This window comes from Halichoerus grypus, chromosome 7, assembly GCF_964656455.1.
Source record: "Halichoerus grypus chromosome 7, mHalGry1.hap1.1, whole genome shotgun sequence".
NCBI lineage: Eukaryota > Metazoa > Chordata > Mammalia > Carnivora > Phocidae > Halichoerus > Halichoerus grypus.
The window spans coordinates 31,694,516-31,721,432 of record NC_135718.1 but is presented as its reverse complement, the minus strand read 5'-3'; the positions used below and the strand labels follow the sequence as shown (position 1 = coordinate 31,721,432).

Here is a 26,917-nt window from a genome sequence, read left to right as displayed (position 1 = left end):
CTTCAGTTTACAAGTACTTTCCTATTTCACTGTCACGTTTCACCATCCTCCCAGGTAGGAGGTAGAACCGGGAATACTACGATCACCCAGACTATTCAGATGCCAAAACTGCAACTCACCAAGTTAAAGGACTGTAGGGATATTTGAAGTGGTGTCATCTTCTGGGGCTCACAATATGGAAGGTAACCATGCTTTTTTTTTTTTTAATTTTTTTTTTAAAGATTTATTTACTTGACAGAGAGAGACACAGCGAGAGAGGGAACACAAGCAGGGGGAGCGGGAGAGGGAGAAGCAGGCTTCCTGCGGAGCAAGGAGCCTGATGCGGGGCTCGAGCCCAGGACCCTGGGATCATGACCTGAGCTGAGGGCAGACGCTTAACGACTGAGCCACCCAGCAGGCGCCCCGTAACCATGCTTTTTGACAAAACAGTCCACAGCACTGCCCGGCAGCACTCAAAATGACATTTTGGAAACAAGTAATATAATAAACTAAGTTCCTTCCTCCCATTTACCCTCTACAGCTGGACTTACAAAATCAAATGCCAGGCCGGTTGACATACCTAAGAAAAACGTGTCCCAAATTAAAAAAATGATAAAATAATAAAGTCAATCAACTCTAAGTCTCAGTGCTTCGGAGGCTAAAGGGGGATGGGAAACTGGAGAGGCTTACTCTTTATAGAAAAGACAGCTGCAAATCACTTACTATTGCCATGTACAGATCTGGTTTCCTAAATCTGATTTTTCAAGAAATCTAGATTTTCATGTGAAAGCTCTGGACCTTTAAATGACAACAACTTAAAAAAAAAAAAAAAGAACTGAAGCAAAACACTTTGGCAAGTGAGATGTGGATGACCAATCTGAGTGAGATATCTGCTGGACTGAGACGATTTTCCTTTAAACTTGAAAATATTTAGGGTTGGTTTTTTTTTAGCTCTTTAAACTACAAAATGTCCAATATTAGATTTCAAATCCTACACTACTTCACTTTAGCCTGTTCATTATTCGGGCCTACATACTTTATAACACATATGAAAGTGTAATTATAACAGTATATCTCAGTAAATACATGCTATATGTATTTTTAAAAACACTACCCCTGTTGGGGCGCCTGGGTGGTTAAGTCCGTTAAGCTTCCCACTCTTGATTATCTCTCTGGTCATGATCTCAGGGTCATGATCTCAGGGTCCTGAGATGGAGCCCTGCATCAGGCTCCCAGCTCAGCAGAGGGTTGGCTTCAGATGTTCCCTTCCATCTCCTTCTGTCCCTCCCCCAACCCCTCTCTAAAATAAATTAATAAATCTTAAAAAAAAAAAAAAACCCCACAAAAAACAAAAACAGTACCCCTGTGTGATAATTATTCCAGAAATTAAGTGAATTTAAGGAACAGCACAGATTACATATTATTTGCACATGCACTCCTATTCTATTTAGCTTATAACATTGCTATTTACTCAAGTATTGCTTGACTTTGTCCTTCTTTCACCACTATCATTGTTCCTAAATTCCCATAGCAGAAGAGCCGTAGAAATTCAAGATGGGAGACCCGGCAAGGATTTTACTCAGAATAACAACATGGCCAAATGATTTCGAGGCTCGGACACATTTAGCGATATGCAGTTATCTCAGATGAGAAAGCGAGCAGAACTTCCGAGTTCTATTTCTACGTATGCCACAATGTACCAACGTATCCTGGAACATTATTTTTGCAGCAGTTTCTTCACTTCCACATCTCCCCTTTCCCAAATATACAAGGCTGTCAGAAGTCTGAACCCCCTTCTAAGATTCCCTGGGGTCCAAGCGCCAAGCACAAAGCCTGGCGCAGAGAGCAGCTAGAAAACATCTGCCGAATGTCTGAATGAATGAAAGCCTCCCTCACACCGCAGAGCTGCTTTCCTTACTAGCAAGTTTCCTAACTTCATGCCCGCCAGTTTCCCAGGACAAGTTTCAAAACAGAACATTTTCACTTAACTCATTATTTTAACTCGGGGTGAGTCACTGGGAAAAGAAATGTAAGCTGTTTCGTTTATGAAGCAAAGATGACACGACACGAGTGAGCATGTCCTGCGTGCCCTACTTCAAGGCTTTTAAAAGTATTAAATTGGTTACACTCATACCAAGCGCCGGAAAGAAAAAGAACCCCTGGCATCTTTAGGACGCCCCTTGGGATGCCACCCCCAAAGCACCCGAAATCAAAGAAGCCCTCTACTCCCGGCGCGGTCGAAGCGGCGGGTCGCGCGGGCGCCCGGAGCGCCACCATCCCCGCCGCCCGCCCCACAGCCGCCCAAGACCACAGGGCGCACCTGGACCGCGGACAGCGGGCTCGCGAGCGTGTCCTCCGGGACGCCTGCCACTCCGGTTGTCGCCGCGGGCCCGCGTCCGCCGGGGAGCTCACGGCCGGTACTCACCCGTTGGGGATACTATTCTTCTTCACCATGACGCGAGAGGTGCGGGGCTTCCACGCGCCAGGACACCGCGCTCCCAGCTCTCTCCCTCGGGCAGCTGCGGCCACTGAGGCACACACCCAGACCGCAGGTGATCAGAGCCAGCGCTCCCGCAGGCGCTATAGGCCCAGGCCAGGGCGGGAGTGACAGGCTCCGACGCCTCAATTCTAGTCAGAAGCCCAAGCAGCGGGTGAACAGACGTAGCGCACCGAAGATTCCCGAGGGCGCACGCTCTGCGCTCGCCGGGGACCCAGCCGGCTCAGGGGCCGCACCGCGCATGCTCCCGGACGGCCTTGACGTCAATCCCCGAGGAGGGAGCGCTAGGCGGGCGGCGGGATGTGACCGCGCTCGTGAGGAACCTTGCGGGGCGGTTAATGACCTCTCAGAGTCCGCGGTAAATGGTGCGTCCTGCCTTAGCTGTTCATAAGTAGCAAGAGAGCCCTGTCCATCCAGGTGAATGTCATACTGCCTGTTAAAGCCCCCTGACCCTTCCCTGTCAGACACCCCGGTATCTTGGCTGGTTGGAGCCCTGCTCTCTGGACTAAAACTAGCGGCAGCCCCCTGGAACCGGACACAAACCCGCACAGGCCGCTGGGACTTGTAGTCCCCAGAACCTGGCCGACCCGTCAGTCATTCCCTTGGGAAATTAAGTGGGTTGAGAACTACTCCATTTTGCAGCATTCGAGAGTAGTGCTTGATTTGCATCAAATCCAAGACCATGTTATTTATTGAGTGCCTATTTTGTGCTGAACATCTTGCTAGGATTGGTGGAGGATAGATGAGTTTGGATCCCAGCTCTCGTCCTCTCTTTAGGGTAGGCAGAAAGATGAACTTGCAGAGTAGGATGTAATGAACAAAAATAATGCTTTTGGAGGTCACAGAAGGGCCAGAGTCAGGGAAAAAAAAAAAAAAAAATCCCGGAAGATGTGGGATTTGAATCAGGCTTTGAGACGTGGAATGCTCTAGGTGAGAGGAAAGTTGCAAAAATCCAAGGATGGATGTGGCAGGGAGTATAAAGAAGGTTGATCAGGCTATAGGCAAAGGTTTATGTTGGAGAGTAGTGAGCAGGGCTTAGGTGGGAGAGTAGACACGGCGGTCTTTTGGCCTCACTTTTCAGGAAGGGCCTCGTTTTGACTTTCTCTCCAGTTGAGACTCTAAGTACAGGCACTGAGATACGTCAGGTTTAAATAAAAGGCAACATCACAGGATTTACCTGTGTCCAGTTTCTGGACATCATGGCCCGTGTTGCTCTATGAATTAATACATTTTTATAAATCCCGTAATTAACTTGAGAGTGGCAAAATTACATTACATCGTGTGTGTGTGTGTGTGTGTGTGTGTGTGTGTGTTAGATATAACCTTTCAAAATATACCACAGTTTTTGTAACCTGTTTTGGCATTAATCGATCTCTATGTACCTAAGCTCTCAAGGGAAGTGAACCCAAATCTTTCTTGACCTATAAGAGCAGGTTATGGTGATTTGGGGGCTTAGTCCTGTATGCAGTGGATGATTTCGTTTTGATGCCTTTTGAAGACATATATAAATTCACAGAAAATCCTAAGAGCAGGTTATGGTGATTTGGGGGCTTAGTCCTGTGTGCAGTGGATGATTTCGTTTTGATGCCTTTTGAAGACTTATATATAAATTCACAGAAAATCCTTTGTCAGGCCACTGTTCGTAGTTTTTTTATTTTAGAAAATAAGATTATAGTTAACTAAAAGGTATTCATTTTCAAATTTGTCAGGTAATGAAACACCTGGAAGTCATGATGCTCTCTGGAAAACATTGTGAAATAATGCTATTATATTTACCTAATTGTAGAATTTCTTTTTGTTAAATTCCACCTTTTCCATACCTTAGAACCAGTATATTTGCCATATATTTAATAAATTTTGATTTTGGCAAAATGCTATCCATTGCCTTAATTTTATCATAACTTTGAGTGAGACTTTAAGTTTTTTGTACAACATCACAATGCAAATCAAAGAAGTGTGGAAAAGCATGATTTAAGAAACACTGCTATAAGGGAGTTCAGAAGGAACTGATCATACTATGTGACAATAGATGACCTAAAATAAAGTTGGATTTGGGCCTGAATTCAGTTCCGCTAAGGAAGGAAGGTGGATTAATACATTTGGAAAGATTTCCAAGAGCTGGGAAAAAACGAAAAGAGAAACAAATTCCTAGTTAGTTCGTAATTAACCAAAGAAATATTACTAGATATCAGAATATGCATGTTGTGACCATTCCATATGTTAGAGATTTTTCTGTAGTTTTATTCTGCTAACGCTCCTGAAACCAAATGGCATATGACAGAAGTAATCAAGGTAATTTAATGTTAAATTTACACACAGCATAAAATTTAATTTCAGGAATCACCATAGTGATAAAGGCACAACTGGATAAATTTGCAGAACCTAGAGATTTCTAAATGCTACACGAGAGGCAAACATTTATACACATAAACTGCCTTCTGTTTGCTGTGAATCAGAAAAGGCTGAATGAACTACTTGACTTTAATTCTCAGGTTTTGACTATGGACCTCCAGGTCATCTGATACAAAAATAGCTAATCCTCAATTTCCTTACCCTTTAGAAAGAGCTTTAACTGCAAGAATTGCAAATTAGCAATAGCCTTGAAGAGAAGATTGGGTTTAACTGTTGGATCGAGTTTTTCAATAAAGAGAGTTGAATTCTGTAAGAAGGTAAAAGTCTGAGTCACAATTTTTCCTTACTTCTGCAAGATTTTCAAAAAAGCAAATGCAATTTTCTTCCACATCTTCAATTTTATTTATTATTTTGTTTTATTATTTTGTCTATAATCATTTATCTTATATCATTTATGGAATGATAAATGAACCAGGTTAGAAACATCTCCAGATCTACAAAACAGTACCTTGTTAAAAATTTTTAAAATTTATTATAATTTAACTATCTATGGGATGTGCTGTCACTAAAGTTTCCCCTAGTGTAGCAGATAAAATTTTAGATGTACATATCAGCAAGCTAGGTATTGATTTGAAGGTTATTTTAGATGTTCTTGCAGAGTGCAAAATAAATTAAAAACTCTCTTTTCCTGGCATTATATTCCTGTTGTGCCTAATTTTGGTATGTTAGTAGGAAGAATCTTAAAGATATTTTAAAGAGTCTTAAATCAACTTCCTAAATGTCTGTTTACTGATTAAACAAAGAATTTAGTTAACTTAGACCTGATTTTCTTCTGTTTTCTGTTCTCTTCTATTACAGTATTTTTAATCATCTGGATTTCTCACCTGAATGTCCCATAAAGATCCATTAGCAACATCCAAAAACTGAACTTATTGATCCCTACCCCAACTACATTCCTACTTTGACAATACTTGAAATGACGCTACTTCTCAGTGACTCAAACCAAAAACCTGGTTTGGTTCTTCCCTCACTTTGTCTTCTCCATGTAATTGCTCATGAAATCTTGTGATTTTTATCTTTTAAATGAAGCTCTTTCCACTCTCCATTCCCACTTCCATTTTTGATTCAGATCTCTAGCGTCTCTCTTTGAGACTATTATAATGGCCTCCTAACCAATCTTCCTGCCTCTGGTATATATCTCCATGTTTAATGAGATATTTTTTCTCACTAAAGTTTTATAGTTCTCAGAGAGTTTCCACATATTTTAACTGAAGTTATTCCTAAGTATTTTGAAAATGTTTTTGTTGTATTGCTATTATGAAAGTGATCTTTCTCTATTATATTAACATATAGGGAAGCTATTAGCTTTGACATATATTCCTCTTGTATTCTGCCACCTAACTTTCTAATTGTGTCTAAACTTTTTGATTGAGTGTCTTGGCTTTTCTATGTATAAAAACCTATCCTCTACAAACAATGATAACTTTGTCTTCTCTTTTCTAATAATTATACTTCTTACTTCTTTGATGTGTCTTATTACATTAACTGGAATTTTTACTATATACTAAAGGTGATAGCGTATTTCTTTGTTTAATTTCTAGTTAAATTTAAAAAATTAAGTAGCATACCTTTAAGTATAACATCATACTTTCAGTAATATATCATCCTTAAGACTATTTCTTATTTATTTAGGAAGTGGAAATGAAAGAACCATCATGAAAAAGATCTCAAAGAGGAAAGAAGATATGAAAAAAAAGGTAAGGTATTAATGGAGATTATAAGGATCTTGATTATACTAATAGCCCAATTATAAATATAGGATAGTCCTGAACAATGTGATATATTTGGTTCTATATTCAAATCACATAGTTCGCATGTTAAAAAAAATAATAAGCTTAAGAATGAATTATACTCTTTGGTGTGTTAGTTATGCCATAGTATTAGAGGTGAGTTATTTATTTATTCCCTTATGTAAATATTAATTCATTTACCTGTTCTCTCAGCCAGTGGTCCATTTTCTGCTTTGCTCCAAAAAAAAAAAAAGTTTTTCTTTTTTTAGTGAATAAATAAAACATATATAGGACCAATATCTACAGGTCTTTTAGAGTAACTCTAGTTAAGATTCATATTTTATCCCTTTTGGGGGATGGGAAGTTATGAAGAAGTGTGCAGAATCCTGGGAATGCTGGTTGAGATTATTGGAAACTAAAGGGAGACCTCTATCAATCACTTACTGTCCCTTGGTCCAGAATTGAATTAGGTATTTTTAATTGTGTTGAGGAAGATGCTGAACATCTTAGTTTATGTTCTTAATAGTTCTTAAGTGTGATACAGTAAGCACTGGTGGATTTTGAAGTTCTTTCAGGAAGTCTGTAGACGAGACTCTTATTGTGATAATGTCTTTTACTTTAGTTGTTAGTTAAGGAGTCTTTTGCTATTGTATTTAAACTTAAAATGAAAAACTCATAATCTATATTGTTCTAAAAACAGACTTGACATTGCTAGTATGGTTTAATTTCAGAATATTGAAGCTTAAAAAACTTAAAAGGAAGTTTGAACATATCGAGTTTTTTTATAATGGTAGGATATTCAATTAGAAATACCAATAGGCAACTAGAAATATGGTATTCAGGATAGCAGTCAAGGTTGGAAGCCTTGGAAGCAAGATTTGGGAAGCCCTGGGAATACATCCACTCTCCAAAGCCTTGGAATGTGCCTGCATGTAAGCTATGAAGAGAAGTGTGACCATTGAAGAACACAGGGAATAAGTGGCCAGAGAAGTAGAAGAGTAGAGAGCAATGATATAGAAAGTTTTCAGAAAATAAAGGTACCCAACATTATCAGATGCTACGGAGTAATCAAGTAGTAGCTAACATGGATAGAGTGTTGAGTTTCAAAGTATTTTCATATGTCTGGTCTTATTTGGCCCTCCTAAAAGATGTGTAAAGTTGACAGTATACCAACACTAACAACTAACCATTGGATTTTATCATTAAAAGGTCCTTTTTGATATTACAGAGAGAAATTTCTTAATTTAAAAATTCACTGTATTTAAAGAGTTTATACCAATTGATAAAAAGATGAAACTTAGGAAAACAGGCAAAGGACATGAATTGGCATTTTAAAGGTGATGACTTTCAAAGGGCTGATGAACATATGAAAAGATGTTCAATGCCAAAACAAAAAGATATAAGGTAACCTGCTCTCCACAACTTTTTTGCAGATGTCAGAAGATAACAGTGCAGAAGAAAATGTAAACAAGCATCTCCAAAAAGGTTCTCAATAAGTATACCACAACTCTGATACTGCTGGTTTCTATTTTTTAAAGATATAAATGACTAATCCTATCCTAGGGTTTCAACTGGGAACACAAGTTTCTTAAGAAATGCGTTCAAACAGAAACTAAACTTCCTAGATAATATAAGACGGGCATAAGAAAATACATAGTAAAGTCAACACATGTAATAAAACCAAATTTTGTTTTCTCTCCCTTTCTACAAACATGAAGAAGCCACTAGTGCTTGAGACTGTGTTAGTCCATAAACAAGCATAGATACGGAACCTGCTTCAGGAAGCTCCAGATCTCAGGGAGAAACATATATAAATATGGTTGAAACCTGGTTCATTCATCCACCAAATATTTATTGAGACCCGACTTTGTGGCATCTGCCATTCTAAATTCTGGGAGTAGAGTATAAATAAACCAACTAGTAATTTTTAAACTTACCAAGGAATACTGCAATTAAGAATGAAGATTCTTGGGGCGCCTGGGTGGCTCAGTTGGTTAAGCATCTGCCTTCGGCTCAGGTCATGATCCCGGGGTTCCAGGATCGAACCCCTCATCAGGCTCCCTGCTCAGCAGGGAGCCCGCTTCTCCCTCTGCTCTTCACCCCGTTCATGCTCTCGCTGTCTCTCAAATAAATAAATAAAATATTAAAAAAAAAAGAATGAAAATTCTCATTACCTGTAGTGATTTAGTTTTATATTTACCCTTTATTTCCATTAGCCTCTATGCAACCTTTGAGTACTCAAAGAAGAAAAAGAAAAATGCAAGGCAGAATAACCAATAGGCCCTCCACTTTCTACTGTACATAGGACTGCACAACCCCTCTCTTTCTCAGTCCCATCTGGTGGATTGTCTGGTGGATGAGCAGAAAATAACACATAACTTGGAGTGTACACACTACCTGGAACCTTGTTTATGCTCTATGTTTCATATCCTTTAAGAGCTGGCAAAAGGAGGGGTTGGCAGTATTGTACTGATTTTTCAGAACTGACATAAGTAGTTAAAATGGGTACCTAGAGACTTCTCTCTATTCCTTTCTCTCCAGTTTAATCAGATTGAAGTAACCTGGCTTTGTTATTTGTATACTCTGCAGAACAATCTACATAGAATATGACTGTTCAGATGCTTATCTGAGCTTGCTTTTTTCTTTTTTTTCTTTTTTTTTGACTGACTGTAAAGGACTGTCTCCAATAGCTGAGGATATAGAAGGTAGGGGAAAAAGTCAAAAAAGAAGCAAGTTTCAGTCCTATTTAGTCCAGATTGGAAAAGAGGGAAGGGACAGCAGCCACTGGTCTTAGGTTCTAAGCTCACATGGGGCAATGACCCAGCCTTTGTAATTGTCATGATCTTTAGAAATCCATGCAGTTTAGCTATTTAAGCACTTTTGCCGCTATTGCTATTTTATTATAAGAAAGTGTCATGAACTCTGTATTATGTTGACTTCTTGATAGATTTAGATGCAGAAGAAAATCAAAATGTAATAGGAACGTTGAGAGGCAAAGTAAGAGAGAAGCTAAAAAATGCTAAGGTAATGCTTCTTTTTTCTTTCCTGTTTTCATATTTACTGTTTACTGCAATATGTATGATAATAAACTTTTCTTTGTCAAAAAAGAGTGAAAATTCAGCCTTAACGTAGCTCCTTAAGTCCCAAAAGCTTCAAGTTCTTTTCCATACTTTTTTTTCCAAACCTAAAGCCTAGAAAAGTTGAGTTGGTCATGGTAACTATATATGACATCTCAAGGGAAAACATGTATATAACTAGTTAAAAGAAAAGCATTGAGAAATCTTGATTTTTATCCATTTTGAATAAAAGACTTATGAGCACAAATATGTCTATATTTGTGAAGATTAAATTTTCCATACCATTTACTTATGTTGTGTTTCAGATTAATCAAGGTGAAAAATCCTCACCTCAGCTACTCATTGATGAGAAGATATATCAGTGGCCTAAGGTAAATAATTTTTTATATTTTTTAGAACAGCTTTATTGAGGTATACTTTATATAGCAGAATATCACTCATTTCAAGTGTATGATTTAATGATTTTTAGTAAACTTACAGAATGATGCAGTCAACACTATAATCCGTTATTCTCACTCCACAAAGATCCCTCATACCGATTTGCAGCATTCTCTATTTGTACCTGACATTTTTTTTATCCTAAAAAAATTATAATAAAATATTATAGGTGATCCCCGACTTACAGATTTTGTTTTACAGCTCAATGTGTAATCACATTTTGAAACTTGAAATGACAAAACAACTCTGTTTTGGCAAACTATCTTATTTAGGGTAAAGGTTGCTGAGCACCTTTAGCCAAAAGATTCCAAGTAAAATGTCTTAATTAGGATCGAGGTTTCATTTCTCTCTAGTTGTAAAAGGTAAGTAGTCTAAACTGCTAGGAGAGTTCTGCCATCTTCAGCAGATGGTTTCTATCTCAGAGTCCAGTGGGAAAGCTTCAGTGCCTTTATTTGCTGGCCACAGGGAAAGAAGGAAAGAGCCAGAGTGTTGCAGATTGATCTCTTACAGGATAAGACCTGCAAGCTGCACACATTACTTCCCTTAAAGGAATGTGGGGAAAATATTTAGGTCCCCCACTAAAAGTAGATTCTGTTATTAGAAATGGGGGAAGACAATAATGGACAATTAGTCATTTCTTCCATAAGCAACGAGACTAACTCTACAAATTTTAAAATGCAAGGAATTTTTAAAAAATCATCTTTGTCTCCCCCACAATGCTCTTCTTGGGTGTTTAGTAAGAATTAAATTTAAAAATAAAAGCAGACTAAAAAAAAAAATGTGTATCTGTGCTATTCATTCAACAAAAGAAGTGTGCCTAATTTGGATTTATGTAACTGTGAATAATAAAAAATTGGAAGCTTGTCAAAGTTGGTCCAGGAGTGTCAAGAAAAGAGGTGAAAAAGAAGAGATATTGGCTTCTAAGACTCCCCATACCAACTGCTAGATAAGAGTATCTGCTTAGCAAGTGGTTTTGTAATGAGCAGAGATAAAGGGAAGTAAAGTACATACTGACAATTTTGATATGCAGCGTTGTTGCAGGGTGAATAACTTTTAAAGTTAATGTGATAGCTAAATTGTAGATACAAACAGGATATAAGATAAGCTTTGTATTTTATATATTTTTAAATTCTTTGACTTCTAGTAACTATGAGTTTTACTTTTTATTATAGAATTAATTCCTTCCCAAATCTCCCTAAAAACAGTTCATTTTTAATATGTGTGTGAGAAGGAAGTGGTAAGTGATTTACATTTAAAAGATTCAGACTTGACAGTACTGAAAAATGAAAGCTTATTTATCAGCAAATTTATAACTAAGGATATGCCCCCTTTAATACCTCTTTTTTTTTTTTTAAAGATTTTATTTATTTATTTGGCAGAGAGACACACAGCAAGAGAGGGAACACAAGCAAGGGGAGTGGGAGAGGGAGAAGCAGGCTTCCCCCTGAGCAGGGAGCCTGATGTGGAGCTCCATCCCAGGACCCTGGGATCATGACCCGAGCGGAAGGCAGACACTTAACTGACTGAGCCACCCAGGCAACCCCCCCCCCCTTTTAATGCTTTTAACTGTCTATAACCACAAAAGAATGTAGGTGGACTGGGTGGTACTTGTGTGTGAGCGCACACATCCATGAGAGCATCCAAAAACAGGGAGAGAAAAGAAAGATTTGCCCTGAGCCCCCATTTTGATCACACTGTAAAGTAATACTCTTAGTACTCTGGCTAGAGTGAAGAGATAGTTTGGGAGGCAGAGCATTTGGGCTTTACTTTATTCTGTTTCTTATTGTAGTTACCAGAACCTTCAAAACAAAACCCAAAAAACGTAATGAACCGAACAGACTCTTGCTGCTCCTTGCTCATGAATAAGATGACAGTTACTGTTTACCATATTACAGAAAAGTATTTCTTCCACTGATAAGCAGAAAAAATACTCTTTTCCACCCTAAACACTGGTCTACTGTTGTTTACTCCACAGATTGAAGTCTCCCTGGATGAAGGTCTTTGGTTTTTCATGCCAAGTGGTGAAGAAGGCTCAGCTGTGGGCCGGTGTTCAGAGCAGGTCAGATCTGTTCCCTTCCTCTCATGTCCCAGGCAAATTAGCTCTTTATTAAAGGCATAGAATGAAATACTTGGATGGGAGATGAAATTTTTATTATTGAGCCACCCTCTTCTCTTTGAATTAAGAATCTGTTCAAAATGATAATTCCAAACATTTATTGAGTACTTACTGGATGCCCAATGTTGTACTAAATTTTTAATACGGATTACATCATTCAATCCTTATAGTAATCGCATGAGGCAGGTGTTACTATAATGTCTACTTTAAACGTGAGGAAGCTCAGGGATAGAGGGTGAAACATCAGTAGAGCTGGAAGCATTGGCTGTCAGCTCCAAAGCCTGTATCTTCTTTTTCTTTTGTTGTTCCTGTCCTTCTCTCCAAGTGCCTCCCCCCACCCCGCCCCGTTCTCCGTAATCTCCATTACTCTCCATAGATGCCTCATTCTTCATCCCTCCCAGTCGGATCCCAGACCCTTCTAATTTCTAGCAGTTCTTCCCCATGCCTCCCAAACTCCTCAGCCCCCTGTTATTCCCTGGTGGTCCTCTCCTCCCATACCAGTCGGTCTCATGGGTCTTTTCCATGACCGTCCATCCCTCTGGTCTCCCCGTCTGCTCCTGTTCCTCTACAGTTTCTCCAGGTCCTCTCTGCCTTAAGTCTCTGCACGGTTTCCTTGGTCCCCTCCCCCAGTGCTACTATCCCCTGGAGTTCTACCCAGTATCTTCTGACGCAGCTTAGCCTTGCCTAATCCCTCAGGCCTCCTGAGTCCCTCTTGGACACCCAATTTACTTTCCAGTCCTTTCCATCCCCCTTTCTTTGCAACCTGCCCAGTCCTTTCATTCCTTCTTTGTTATTGTTGGTTTTTCTACGATAAAAAGAGCTTTATCTTTTAAAAGTTTAAGGTAAGTATATACATTATTTCTTAAAATGCAGAAAACCATGTGAAGAACCGAAAAATCACATGAAATTCCACTGCTCTGAGATAAACCACTATCATTTTTCACACATTTCTCAGTGCTTATGCCCAGACTTGCACATACATGGACTTTTATATGAATAGAATCATATTTGTAAATGGCAATTCCAGTTTTCCAGTTGCTCCGCCAAACCCTCGTGTCATCCTTGGATCCTCTTTTACTAACAGACCTCATATATAATTCATCACAAATCCTGTCGGTTCTACCTTCAAAGTATTCCAGAATCTGACCCACTTTTCACTACTTCCACTGGTATAACCCTAGTCTAAGCCACCATAACCTCTCATCTGGATCATTGCCAGTGTCTCCCTCTGTTTTCACTAGTGCCCCAACAGTCTCTTTTCTATATCATACAGTGGTCAGAGTGCTCCTGTTAAAATCTAAGACAGATCATTCTTTTGCTTACACCTTCTAATAATTTCCTATCTCACTTAAAATAAAAGCTAACGTCCTCCAAAGCCTATGTGACCTGACCTCCTTGGTACCTCTCTGACCTCATTTCTTACCACTTTGCCCTTCTCCCACCAAACTCCAGCCAGATTGGCCTCCTTCCTATTCCTCACAACATGCAAAGGACTTTGCACCTTTTGTTTGTCTAAAAAGCTCTTCCCTTATCCTCATGCTCTCTCTCTCTCTCACTACCTTTGGGTCTCTGTTCAAATGACACATCATCATTTAAGATACTGTATCTGACAACCCTATCTACAGTAGTACCCCCCCCCCCCCACCTAGCCTGGTATTCTCTATCCTTTTGTGTTGCTTTTTTTTTTTCCTTCAACACACTTATCACCACCGAGCATATATTTCTATATCTTTTTGTTTATTTTCTTCCTGAAGCATATTAGGCACTCAATGAATATTCCAATGAATATTGAATAAATGAGTTTCAAACATGTGCATGCTCTGCCAAGTCATCTGACCTCCTGGAGTCTCACAATATGGGTTAAGGAATGAGCTTCTCTGGGAAAACAAGAGAAGATCCACCCAGCGGATACCAGGGTCAGGTACTGTGGTTATGGCTGCTTTTCCTTCCCAGAGGGCAGGCATGAGAGAAATTAGATCAGTGAGGCAAATAGGCTATTTGGGCTTTAGTAAGTCAGGTTTAGATGTGGGTTGTTTAGAGGCTTTGTCTTAAAAAGCCATTGCCCTGTACCTGGTGACTTTGAGGTCCATAGGAAACTATTGTCCTCATCACAGGAGAAAACCACTGTTTGTGAGGCTGAGTTTCTTCCTGCTGGGAGAAAGGGGAGTCCTGGTCCCAAATATGTTGTCTGGGCAGCCCAGAGTGAGGTCCAAGGTTATTTTCTGACAGTTCTACTTACACCACAATTAGCAAGGTGTGTTCCTGCGACATGGGGGGGGGGGTAATATCTCTTTTTTACCACACCATGCTCAGGTGTATCCATCTAGAGTTATGAATGGAAAGTTAGATGGATGCCTTCTGGCCTCATACTACCTGTCACACAACACCTAATAGCACAGACACTGCTTTGCTGTGAGCTGCATAGTACAGACCAGGAAGGTGATCTGGGAGAGCAGCTAGCCTTAGATTAAATGAGGAATAGTCGGTCAGATGGGGCTTATATTGGTTGAAATCACAGTTTGTCTCAGGCTAAAAATATAGGCCAATTGAATAGAGTAAGGTTTATAAAAGTGACTTGTTTGGTCACAAATAAAAGGCTGGGATCCAAGATGAGGGCTGACCTACTCAGCCTTCAGGACAAACCTTAGCTCTGAAGGCCTGTTGTAAGCCCTGGTCCACACAAGGGGTATTATGAGGATGCCTGATAATGGGAGCTCAAGCCCCTTTTTGTAGGTGATTGGAATCTTCAGAGATCCTCTGTGTAGAGATCCCTCAAATCTTGCTTCTAGATGTCAGTGTCATACCTGGTTTGAATTCTGGAAAAGATGTCACAAAGGTTTTTAGATATAAAATACTTTCTTGATTTCATGATGGGGATAAGAGAGAGGGTGCGATGTTGTGATGACTTGTATGAACCTAAGTGTTGATTAACTATGTTAATTTCTTAATTTTGTCAGAGCTGGTCAAAGCCATGTAAGGCTCTCTACTCAAAGGAATTCTGTGATTATTTTTTAATTTAATTATTTATCCACAAATGTATGTTTTGGAAAATTGAGGGATTTTATTTGCATGACACATACACTTTCTGTCTCCTTCTGTTTTTCAATATATATAGATTTCAAATTAGATAAGTAAAGTCAATCAAGAATAAATTGGTGAGGGGCGCCTGGGTGGCTCAGTCATTAAGCGTCTGCCTTCGGCTCAGGTCGTGATCCCAGGGTCCTGGGATCAAGCCCCGCATCAGGCTCCCTGCTCAGTGGGAAGCCTGCTTCTCCCTCTCCCACTCCCCCTGCTTGTGTTCCCTCACTTGCTGTGTGTCTCTCTGTCAAATAAATAAATAAAATCTTAAAAAAAAAAAAAAAGAATAAATTGGTGATTTTTTTGTGTGTGAAGAGACTCATATAGAATTTCTGATCCTGATATAAAAGTATCCATTTTTATATTTAGTAATACATGTGTTTTGATACCTATATTCAGATTGTTTATAGTTTTTATAGTATCTATCATATTTCAGAATTTCACTATAATAACTCTGCCATAGACTTCTATGTTGAATCTTTTTTTTTTTCTTTTAAATACCATCCAGAGGGCACCTGGGTGGCTCAGTTGGTTAAGCGACTGCCTTCGGCTCAGGTCATGATCCTGGAGTCCCGGGATCGAGTCCCACATCGGGCTCCCTGCTCAGCAGGGGGTCTGCTTCTCCCTCTGACCCTCTTCCCTCTCGTGTTCTCTGTCTCTCATTCTCTCTCTCTCAAATAAATAAATAAAATCTTTAAAATAAATAAATAAATAAATAAATACATACATACCATCCAGAAACCAGCATGACTGCTCCATATAATTTTAGGTAATACTGCTTTCTGAATGGTGAAAAAAAAATGCAGTTTAAGACTGCATGGCCTGATGTCTCTGGGCTTTGCCTTACACTGTGAATTCTCAGTGGTTGAAATGCCATAGTCCAATATCTCAGGTCATTTTCCATGGGCGAGGAGGGACTTGAACTGTAGTTCTATTTCAGTTAGTCCTTTATTGTGAATTGCAAAGAAAGGTTATAGAAAAATCATACTGTATACTATTAAGCCTTAAATGAGTTCTTCCTATGTTCAATGAAATTTTATTATAACAGTTTCAGCTTGAACTTGAACTAGGTGGCATGGCTCAGAAAGACAATTCACAGTAAGGTCCCATCTCACTTATCTATATATAATCATGGGGACAACATATTTACTTATTTTTTTCTTTTTGTATTCAACAGAGATCAGTAAATGATAGTTATCCCAAACATTTTTCACTTGGTGATAATTTACAAAATTTTGCTGAAGGCCAAGATGAAGATTTTATGGAGGAAATCATTTTCCTGGATTTACTTGAAGTAAAAGCTGCTGAATATGAAGATGATCAAGAACAAATAAAAAAACAACAGGCAAACATTTTTGTACCAAGTAGTTCTCCAGGTAAAATTCTTTACAACAAAATATTTAAGTCATTAATGAATCATATTATAGAATAATAGCTTCTTTGTATGTTGGATAGATAAAAAGTACTGATCTAAAATTACAGAAAGTTTTATTTGTTCTTCAAATCTTCTCTGACTTTAAGGAAACTGGTTAAAAGAAATCATTTATCATATATATATATTTAGACTTCCTACTAAACTTTAGTAGTAGGGTATATGATAGTTACCTTTTTTTCCTTGTTTTGTCAATACCAGTTTAATAATTTGGACTTCAAAGTAATATCTAGGTTTTGTTGTTAAGTGGTCAACCAGCGTAAACTGCCAAAAGATATGATTCCACGCATTTTAGAAGATGAAGGATTCTATATTCAGAGAAAGCCACAAATACATAAAAAGACCTGCAACAAAATGGAAAATCGCCTGCTTACCCTAGAAGAGGCAAGTGCGCCAGCTAATAAGTTACACCACTCATTGCTAGTATGTGACATTTGTTTTTAGTGAAATATTTTATTACACTATTTCTTGAATATTTTTGATAGGGAAAGTGTTGGTTTGAAGAAAGTGGAGAAATTATGTCATTACCTTCACCCATTAGACAGTCATGGAATTTCAGGCTAACCACAAGCAAGGGATCTTTAAATCCAGCGCTAAAGACCATATACAGAAAGGTAACCAACAACAGTTTATTTGTGATTATGGTTAGAAGAATTCTTATAATATCAGGTATAACTTATGTGTTTCTGGTGTTAATTCACCCTGTAAAGATATTAGTAAATCTAGTAATGTAATGGCAAAACTATGATGAAATGTAAAATAGCCATTAAAATTATGTTTTTGAAGAATATTCAGAGATATGGGAAATACTCAAAATGCAAAGTGAAAAAGCAGAATGCAAATCATATATGATCCTAATTTTATAAAACAGATAATGAATGAATTAATCAGTGAATGAATAAATACATACATATATGGGTAGATAGATTAAAAGAGTGGGAAAATATATCAAATAATTATCTCTGGATAGTAGGACATAGGATTATTTTATTTTCTTCTTTCTTTCTTTCTCTATTTTCTAAATTTCAAAAATGAATGTATATTATACTCATAATCAAGAAACAAAGTTTATATGTATTCTAAGACATTATGAAAATTAACAGTCCATTAACCTAATGAGAAGAAATATTTAGACAGAAATAGTTATATTTAAAAATTGGCTTGAAAAATTTAAATCAGAACTATGTACAAAAACTCAATTGCCCATTCATTTGCCTTAACCATTCCATACATAAGAAATATGGCTGTAAGTAGATATAAAGTGGAAAAATACCTACTAAAAGTACTTATAGGATGTTATTCTTTATTCCCTCTGTTGCTTTGAACCTGTGAGTTACTTCTGCTCTCCCCAGTAATTATATGCCTTCCATCTGTAGTTAATGCTTCTTCTTTATAATTGTTACTGTTAGTTCTTGCATATTCCAATAGCAGGGACATATTAATAGCAAGGGCACTTAGGTTGATACTTCTCAGCCTGAGGAAATGAGGGCTCTCCCTCAACTGAAGAGATTAATAGTTTTAGGAGTCTCCTTGTCTTTCTGTAACATGTAAGGATCTTCTTTATATATGATATATGCTCTTTTCTTCCCTAGTTTCTATTTCTTTCCCAGAGAATTCAGGAAATCAAAAAATTTTTTCTTATATTGTGATATGTTTTTCATATCTTTATACTGCTTATAAATTGTTCTCAGGACCTTCTAAAAATATACCAACACTTTGTGCTGCTAAGAAAACCTTTTGTCATTTTACTATATAAAATGCATTTAAGTTTTAATTTTCCCACTTTTATAAATTACAGACATATACAGTTGTCTACCAGAACTTCTGATCATTTGATGAGCAGAATTCTACCCAACCAGAAGCAAAGAAACTCAATGATGAGGATGTATAATTAGGTCCTTGGTCTTTTTATGTTCTTTTTCTTCATGCTCTTTGCCTGATAATCCCAACTTCCATGGCTGCTACTACCATGTACTTGCTGGTGACTCCCAAACATGTATCTTTCCCAGATCTCTGTCCTGATCCTCAATTGCATATACAGAATTGCTTTTAGAAAGCTCAATCTGGTGTCTTTTTTTTAAGATTTATTTATTTTAGAGGGGGGAGGGGCAGCAGGAGAGAGAGAGAGAGAGAATCTCCAGCAGACTCCCCACTGTGTGCAGAGCCTGATGTGGGGCTCTGTTCTTACGACCCTGAGATCATGACCTGAACCAAAACCAAGAGTTGGATGCTCAACCGACTGAGCCACTCAGGGGCCCCTTAATCTGGTGTCTTAAGATCAGTACACCTAAAAGAGAATTGCCATTGCCTCAATCAGAGGCAGTTTTGCTGTGAAACTAATGAATTTTAAGGTTAGGGTCCCTAACTTTGCAGAAGTCCCTTTCCAAGGCTCTGAGAGGGATATTAGCAATGTGTTCATTTAGTTATCTTTACATACAGAAATATAAATATATCCAGTATATTAGCTTGGTCAATTTACATGAAGTCAACAAACCTGTGTAATCACCATTGAGATCAAGGATAGAATATTACCAGCATTCCAGACGGCCCCCTCATGTCCTTTTCCAGTAACTATTTCCCCTCAAGGTAACTACTATTATAACTTCTACCACTGTAGATTACTCTTACCTGCTACTTTGCCTGTTTTACATAAATGTAATAATAGAGTAGGTATTCTATGTTGCTGCATGCAATAATAATTTGCTTAATCTTCTTGCTATATAGAACTCCATTGTATGAAAAATATATTTTCTTTTTCTCTTCTCTGGGGAGAATTGTACAATATTGGTGTTATTTATTTCTTAAGTGTTTGGAAGAATTCACTGATGAATCCATTTTGGCCTGGAAATTTATTTGTGGGATTGTTTTTAATTATAGTTTCTTTAAAAAAATAAAAGACTGTCTCATGGAAAGAATCACATGTTCATGGATTGGAAAACTTAATATTGTTAAAATATCCATACTACCCAAAGCAGTCTACAAATTCAATGCAATCTCTATCAAAATCCCAATGGTATTTTTCAAAGAAACAGAAAAACAATCTTAAAATTCATATGGAACCACAAAGGACCCTGAATAGCCAAAACAATCTTGATAAAGAAGAATAAAGCTAGAAAGAATGGTATCATCATAATGGCAGAATAAGAGTTTTCTGTTGTCTTCCTCCCCAAAGTACACTGATTCTGACAATCGCCCATGGACAAGAGTGCCTTTGTGGAAGTTCACAAGTCCAGTGGAGAATTCTAGCACACCCCTGAAGAAAAAATAAATATATAAAATAAAAATCTGAGATGGGGTATTTTTTGTTAGGTCTAGAGTTCTAGATTGGATGTTATTTTGCTTTTAGCACTTTGAAGAGAGCTTTCCACTCTCTTTTGAATCTCATTGTTTCTATTGCAAAGCCATCTTTTTAAAAAAGTATTTATTTATTTAAGGGGGGGCTGCTGAGGGAGAGGGAGGAGAGAATCTTAAGCAAATCTATTCTCTGAACGGAATCAGACATGGAGCTTGATCTCACAATCCTGAGATCGTGACCTGAGGTAAAATCAAGAGTCAGACACTTAACTGAGCCACCCAGGTACCCTTTGAAAAGCCATCTTAAAGTCTTATTTGCATTTTCAGTTTTTCTCTTTGGTTTTCAATAATTTCCACTGTAATGTGTTAAGCTGTGAGTTTTTCAATATTTATTCTGCTTTAGGGTATTAGAACTTCCTGAATGTATGATTCCATGTCATCCATCAGTTTTAGAAAAATTCTCAGTCATTTTCTTAGCAAATATGTCTGATACCTCGGTCTCCTCTTTTTGTTCTGGGACTTTAAGTACACATGTCCCTTGTGTCTTATTTTGCTTTTATTTTTAATTTTTTATTCCTTGTCTTCTCTCTGATCCTTTAGACTGAATATTTTTTATTTGATCTGTCTTCTAGTTCACTTATCTAATTTTCTGCTCTGTTTTATCTCCTGCTAAATCCATCCAATGAATTCTTTCTCTTTATTCATTTCTTTTTTATTTAGAAAGATTTCCCCCTCTTCACCTTAAGAAAAAGTCCATTTTTGTGGTGTTTCTTTGCCCTTGTGCTCCTTCTATTTTAGGCTTAATTTCTAAAATATTTTTTATTTTTAATTCTTTCTGTCACTTTCTGTCACCTCATTTCTCAGTTTTTCTAATTCTGATTTATGTTCTTAAATGTCATAAAAATTTTCTCAATGTCTTTTAGCTCATTCGACAGTACATTTCTACTTTTTAAAAAATATTTTATTTATTCATTTGAGACACAGAGATACAGAAAGAGAGAGAGCATGAGCAGGGGGAGAGGCAGAGGAACAGGGAGAAGCAGGCTCCCCGCTGAGCCAGGAGCCCAGTGTGGGGCTCAATCCCAGGACCCTGGGATCATGACCGGAGCCAAAGGCAGACACTTAACCATCTAAGTCACCCAGGCACCCCCATTTCTATTTTTTTTATCTGTTTTTTAGATTTCTTTCTGCTGTACTTTATGGGAATATTTTTTTGCTGTCTATTCATTTTTCTTATTTCTTTCTTTTTTTTTTTTAAAGATTTATCCATTTATTTGAGAGAGAGCGTGCACACAGGGGGAGGGGCAGAGGGAAATGGAGAGAGAGAATGTCAAGCAGACTCCCTGCTGAGCAGGGAGCCTGATGCAAGGCTCCATCCCAGGACCCAGAGATCATGACCTAAGCTGAAATCAAGAGCTTTTGGGTGCCTGGATGGCTCAGTCATTAAGCATCTGCCTTCGGCTCAGGTCATGATCCCAGGGTCCTGGGATCGAGTGCCACATCGGGCTCCCTGCTCGGCAGGAAGCCTGCTTCTCCCTCTCCCACTCCCCCTGCTTGTGTTCCTGCTCTTGCTATCTCTCTGTCAAATAAATAAATAAAATCTTTAAAAAAAAAAAAAAAAGAGTCAGACGCTTAACCAACTGAGCCACCCAGGCCCCCCCGATAACTTTTCTAATAATGTCACAGAACTATGTTGTTTTTGTGTAGTGTTAAAAATATATAGTGGCTGGATTTCTGAAATTTCTTGGCTGTATTTCCCTTCCCGGATATTTTTTTGTATCTTCTCTTCGCTTAATCTCTGTGATCCCTGGCCTTCTCAATTTTTATTCCACTCCTAGCAGTTTCTCTTTAGTGTGAAGACTTGTCCTAAAAATTCTGAGGGAGTAGGTTCCTCTAAGCCCCTTTAGTCCTCTCCAAAAGCCCTTGCACTCCCCACAGTTGGAGTAGACAAAACCTCTTCCAGTTTTAGCTGCTGTTTTTGAGTTGGCATGCTGCACTTTCTGATGAGCAACTAACTGTTGTCTCTTTGGGGTTCTCCTGCTGTCAGGACCTTCAGATGCTTCACTGCTTCTCTGATTTCTTCCAAACAATCACCAACACTATGCAAGCTTTCTACTGTTGGTGGTTTGTCTCCATCCACTTGTATTTTGGGTTTCACAAAGGATTCTTGGAGATGTAGTTTTGTTATGGATCTTGTCCATGGATTTTTGGCTTTGCTATCTAGTTGCTCTGCATGCTTTAATGGTAGAGATTTGGGACTATCTAAAACTATAGTGCCATCATATTCCCAGAATCACCTGTCTAATGAATTCTTAATTTAAAATGTTGATTTGACATTTGATTCTTATGTATATATTCCAGTTTCCTCCTAGAATATGCCATGTTTTCATGTATTTTCTCTTTTACTCTGTTTTTTAAAACACATTAATGATAGCCACTTTAAAGTCCATATCTAGTAACTACAATATCTGGGTTCCTGAGAGTCTGTTTTTATTTTTTTTTTCCTCTTCATTTTGCTCATTTAGACTTGTCTTTTATTATGGTCGATGACTATTGTATTGCAAATATTACATATGAAAAGTTATAAAAGCTCTAAAGATACTTTCTTTCAGAAAGGTTCTGTCCTTTGCTTTGTTAGGCATATTGAGTGGGGATAATCATTTTAATCCAATTAGGGACTTAACTGATTTCAGCTGGGTTGCAGTTCTGTCAAGGCTCAGTCTGTATGTCTTCTGTTTTCCTAATCTCTTTACTGCTTGACTGCAGAGTAGGGTCTTTCTTTCTTTCTTTCTTTCTTTCTTTCTTTCTTTCTTTCTTTCTTTCTTTCAATTGCTAACACATATCCAAATGCTTAGCATATAGTAGACACTCAATGAGTGCTTATATTATCTGTAATGCGACTTTTATGGTCCTAGTATACATTAGAAGAGAAAGACCTCAGTTGACTGGCATAATCTTAGAAAAGATTATTTTTTGCATGGTGCCTGTCATACCATGAGAAACTGGCAATGTCTCTGCCCCATCCTAATTTATAATATAACACATTCACTGACATTTTGTAAATGAGCCCCCCCTCCCCAATACACATACACACCCAACATTGCAATATCTTTCTGTTTTCTCCAGTTTGGTTACAAAAAACACCCATCTCCATTAAAAATAAAAATAAAAGAATGAAAGAGGGAGGAGAGAAAATCCCTAGTATTTATCTTATCTTGTTCTTTGCTATTATGTGGCATAACTTTTATACCTTATGGTGACAATATGTTTCATCTAAATTTTGCTGAAGATAAAGCACAGATATTCTAACAAAATTATATAACTGAGACCATTCTTAGGGAGAGAGATCCTTGAAACAATGGCAGTTTGTTGAATGAATGAATAAATGCATGCATGCATGCGTGAATGAATGAACAATTGTGAATGAATGATAACAAATAAATGCAAAATATACAATTTTTGGAGAAATATTAACCACCATCCGGATTGACCTTTGTAACCACCAGAATCCCAAACTAGAAACCACTGGGCTGAACAAGTACCTTTTTCCTTAAGTGCATCTGTTCTGGCTTCATCCAAGCATAATTTCAGTATTTCATGGACTTTTAGACTTGGAAATAAATGGAAATGTCACTCACCAAGCATCTAAACTGAGTATTAAAATTCATTCTGTAGCATCCTTAACAGACGATGTTCTGGAATTTGCATCAGACAAATGCTTCTGCCTGCTTTTCCCTTTTATCTTCTCCACATTTGTTACTCTGTCCAGCTAGCCTTAGAGGCAAGGCTCATTTGGGGTTTCTCACCAGAATAAATGAAATATAAAGGCGACTGAAGCACAGGTAAGAGCTGCCCGAGTACCAAAGTCCTCTCTTTGCGGTTGCCTCTGCCACGTTCCTCTGCCCCAGGTCTTATTTGCCTGTGTGAGTTTTACCTGACCATTTGACTATGCCCTTTACTCCCTCTTCTAACATTCTCTTATGTGTTTACGTAGATTTTACACTTGTCATCAGCTTGGATGTTTTTGTGCGTTTATCTGGCCTTTGACTTATTATTCCTAGATCTTTGTGCTTTTAGTCTAACTTAGTTCTAGAAGTTCACTTAATCCCCTCACTTAACTGATCAGTGCAGAATCTGCTCAATAAGACAGTCCTCTCTAGCTTAGGAACTTTAATTTTTAAAAGTTTATAATTTGGTTGCTTAATACCAAAACTGTTTATTTCGTTGGTGTTTATGCCTGGTAAATGACCATTTTACTACCAATTGACTAAATCCTATAAGTGGAATCAAGAGCAGGTTTTCCCCTCTGAGTTGGTCCTTCCGTAGAGAATAGAAATTTATAAAGTAAGGATGAAACAAAAACAAATTTTATGACTCTTCTCTTGCCTTCCCTCAAAGCAGTGAGAAAATGGGAAGATTCTTAGCTCAGGAGAGAGTAGGGAGGGAGAAATGCAGGCATCATACTGTGACCTGCTGTCCTTGAGAATCTGCCATGCCAGGCAGAGGTGGGACAGCAGTTTTTCAGTGTGACAGCAGCTGTAATAGCAATGGCACAGACAGGAAATCATGTTCTATTACACCAGACTGGTACAGAGAGAGGGCTTGTGCTCTCTTTTTCAGGGGGATTCAGTCATGGATCTTACTGGGAGTGGCTAGGCATTCATAAACTAGACTGTACATGCTAAGTGACCCATTAGCCGTCTCAAATTATATCGCTAAAAACAAGTCACATACATATTCAAACAAATGTGCTTAAATTCAGAATAGGGTACTAAAACATAATTGAATCATTTTGTATATAATTTAAGGCCCACAGACTTCAACTAATTTAGGGGCAATCTGTCAATTGCTAACACATATCCAAATGCTTAGCATATAGTAGACACTCAATGAGTGCTTATATTATTTATATTTTTTGTATTATAAGTGGAGACAGTCTCATGTATAAAGAAAGATGGTCTCCTTAGCACTTGCTTGGAGGGTCCGAGCCCCTCCAAGGAATTTTCCAGGGGATTACCAATATATTCACATAGGAACAGCGTTTTAGTAAGGGTTTACCACTTAACACTGGCCCATAGATGACTATTAGACCATAAGATAGTTGGAACTATTGACCCAACAGATCTAAACACCATTTGTCATAGTGTTGCTATAGGAAATCGTTGCAGGGCTTATAACTTGAAAGTCTAAACTCTACCAGCACACAACAGTAAAGTATCTGATAATAATTCATAGCAAGATGATTAAAGTGGATGTAATATAAATATATTTTATGAAATCAAGGGCCATAATCAATTTCAAGGAAGGATAAAATTATTGTTTATTGCTTTCTATATCCCTTAATTTTCTTTCTTTCTTTTTCTTATTAACATATAATGTATTATTTGTTTCAGGGGTACAGGTCTGTGATTCATCAGTCTTACACAATTCACAGCGCTCACCATATCCCTTAATTTTCTTACAATTAATGTGTTACTTTTACAAGGAAATTTATAATTTCAAAAGAAAGAATCAACATTGTGTACATATTTTTCTTTAAAAGGCAGTGAAACCTGATCTGGAAAGCTCTATTAGGAACAAAATGGAAGGTCAAAGGGAAATGTACCAATTAGATCTCAACATTGTGGGTTTCCAATTCAGCCATCATCCTCTCTTCAATCAAGAACAAGTATTATGTGCTAGGCTGCTTCAACTTTATGAGTGTTTCCAGGACAGACAGCAACAGAATTTATCTCAGCTGCTTTATGAGAAGGTGAGAATGGCTTTCATTATATTTATAGAGCTGAACATTTAATATCGAAAGGGAAAACAAATAATACAGAGCAAGCTATCCTAGAACATATTCCCTTAGCATTTTAAATATTTAACCAATTAGAACAATAGTTGCTTTCAGTTTTTCTAAAAAGAAACTCTGGGTGTTGACTGGCCAGGGAGGTAGCCTCAAACATATCCTGCAGGACATTTAGTACTTACAAATGGTTCACTAATCAGTGGTATTCTTGGTCCTATGATTCAAGAAGAGTATTTGAAAAGATTAAAAGAGCCATATGGTTGTTTTAAGTCTTCTAATAAAGTATTTTTGGTAAAAATATTAGAGATCTTGATGGGGCGCCTGGGTGGCTCAGTCGTTAAGCGTCTGCCTTCGGCTTGGGTCATGATCTCAGGGTCCTGGGATCAAGCCCCACATCGGGTTCCCTGCTCCGCGGGAAGCCTGCTTCTCCCTCTCCCACTCCCCCTGTTCCCTTTCTCCCTGTGTCTCTCTCTCTGTCAAATAAATAAATAAAATCTTAAAAAAAAATATTAGAGATCTTGAATCTCATATAAAATGTGAAAAGTCTTGGTCTGAGAATGATTAACCCAGTCATCCAATGACAGCATAAAGGGTACATAAAAGTTTGGAAAAAGAAAAAAGAAAAAAAGAAATCAAATGAGTGCCCACTGATTATTTTTATGAATTCGTACCTCTCATTTACTTGCTTTTTTAGTTTCATTTTTTGTGTCTGTTGGCAAACATTAAAATTTTTCTGAGATCAAATCTTTCAGTCTTTTCCCTTGTGTATATTAGGTTTTGTCATTTGCTTCCTAAGACCTTCTCTACCCCAAGTGTATCAGTCAGCATGCCTTTGGTTGCAATTCACAGAAAACGCTCTCTCAATTGCTTTAAACAATAAGGAAAACGTATTACCTCCTACATCACAAGTCCCAAGTTAGGGCAACTTTAGGGTTGGCTGATTTGGTGGCTCAACAATATCATCAACAACCCTAGCTTTTTTCCTCTCTTTCTAATGTTCATCTTCAGCAAATTGACTTGGTTAGCTCCTGTCAGGTGAACTAACTGGCTGTTCCAGTTCAAGGCATGCTGAC

At 37.9% G+C, this 26,917-nt stretch overlaps 2 protein-coding genes across 4 annotated transcripts in view; one reads left to right on the top strand and one right to left on the bottom strand.

Moving 5' to 3' along the window:
- The window catches only part of LOC118547926 (uncharacterized), a 50,748-nt gene extending 48,062 nt beyond the window's left edge, over positions 1–2,686 (bottom strand). The window contains exon 1 of one of the 2 annotated variants that reach the window (XM_036111644.2): positions 2,405–2,686. In XM_036111644.2, coding sequence (XP_035967537.1) covers positions 2,405–2,433 — 29 coding nt within the window. In that variant the 5' untranslated portion in view covers positions 2,434–2,686. The remainder of the gene's footprint in view (positions 1–2,404) is intronic. The other variant, XM_036111645.2, reaches the window with a different exon arrangement.
- A 16-nt stretch (positions 2,687–2,702) lies between these two features.
- Positions 2,703–26,917, top strand: part of CC2D2B (coiled-coil and C2 domain containing 2B) — a 92,874-nt gene continuing 68,659 nt past the window's right edge. Inside the window, exons 1-10 of one of the 2 annotated variants that reach the window (XM_036111641.2) lie at positions 2,703–2,841; positions 6,521–6,585; positions 8,052–8,103; positions 9,566–9,642; positions 10,001–10,067; positions 12,098–12,192; positions 16,505–16,703; positions 17,007–17,143; positions 17,245–17,373; positions 25,596–25,805. In XM_036111641.2, the coding sequence (XP_035967534.2) occupies positions 2,718–2,841; positions 6,521–6,585; positions 8,052–8,103; positions 9,566–9,642; positions 10,001–10,067; positions 12,098–12,192; positions 16,505–16,703; positions 17,007–17,143; positions 17,245–17,373; positions 25,596–25,805 (1,155 nt within the window). In that variant the 5' untranslated portion in view covers positions 2,703–2,717. Of the gene's footprint in view, positions 2,842–6,520; positions 6,586–8,051; positions 8,104–9,565; positions 9,643–10,000; positions 10,068–12,097; positions 12,193–16,504; positions 16,704–17,006; positions 17,374–18,557; positions 19,696–25,595; positions 25,806–26,917 lie in introns of those variants that run through there. The other variant, XR_013449667.1, reaches the window with a different exon arrangement.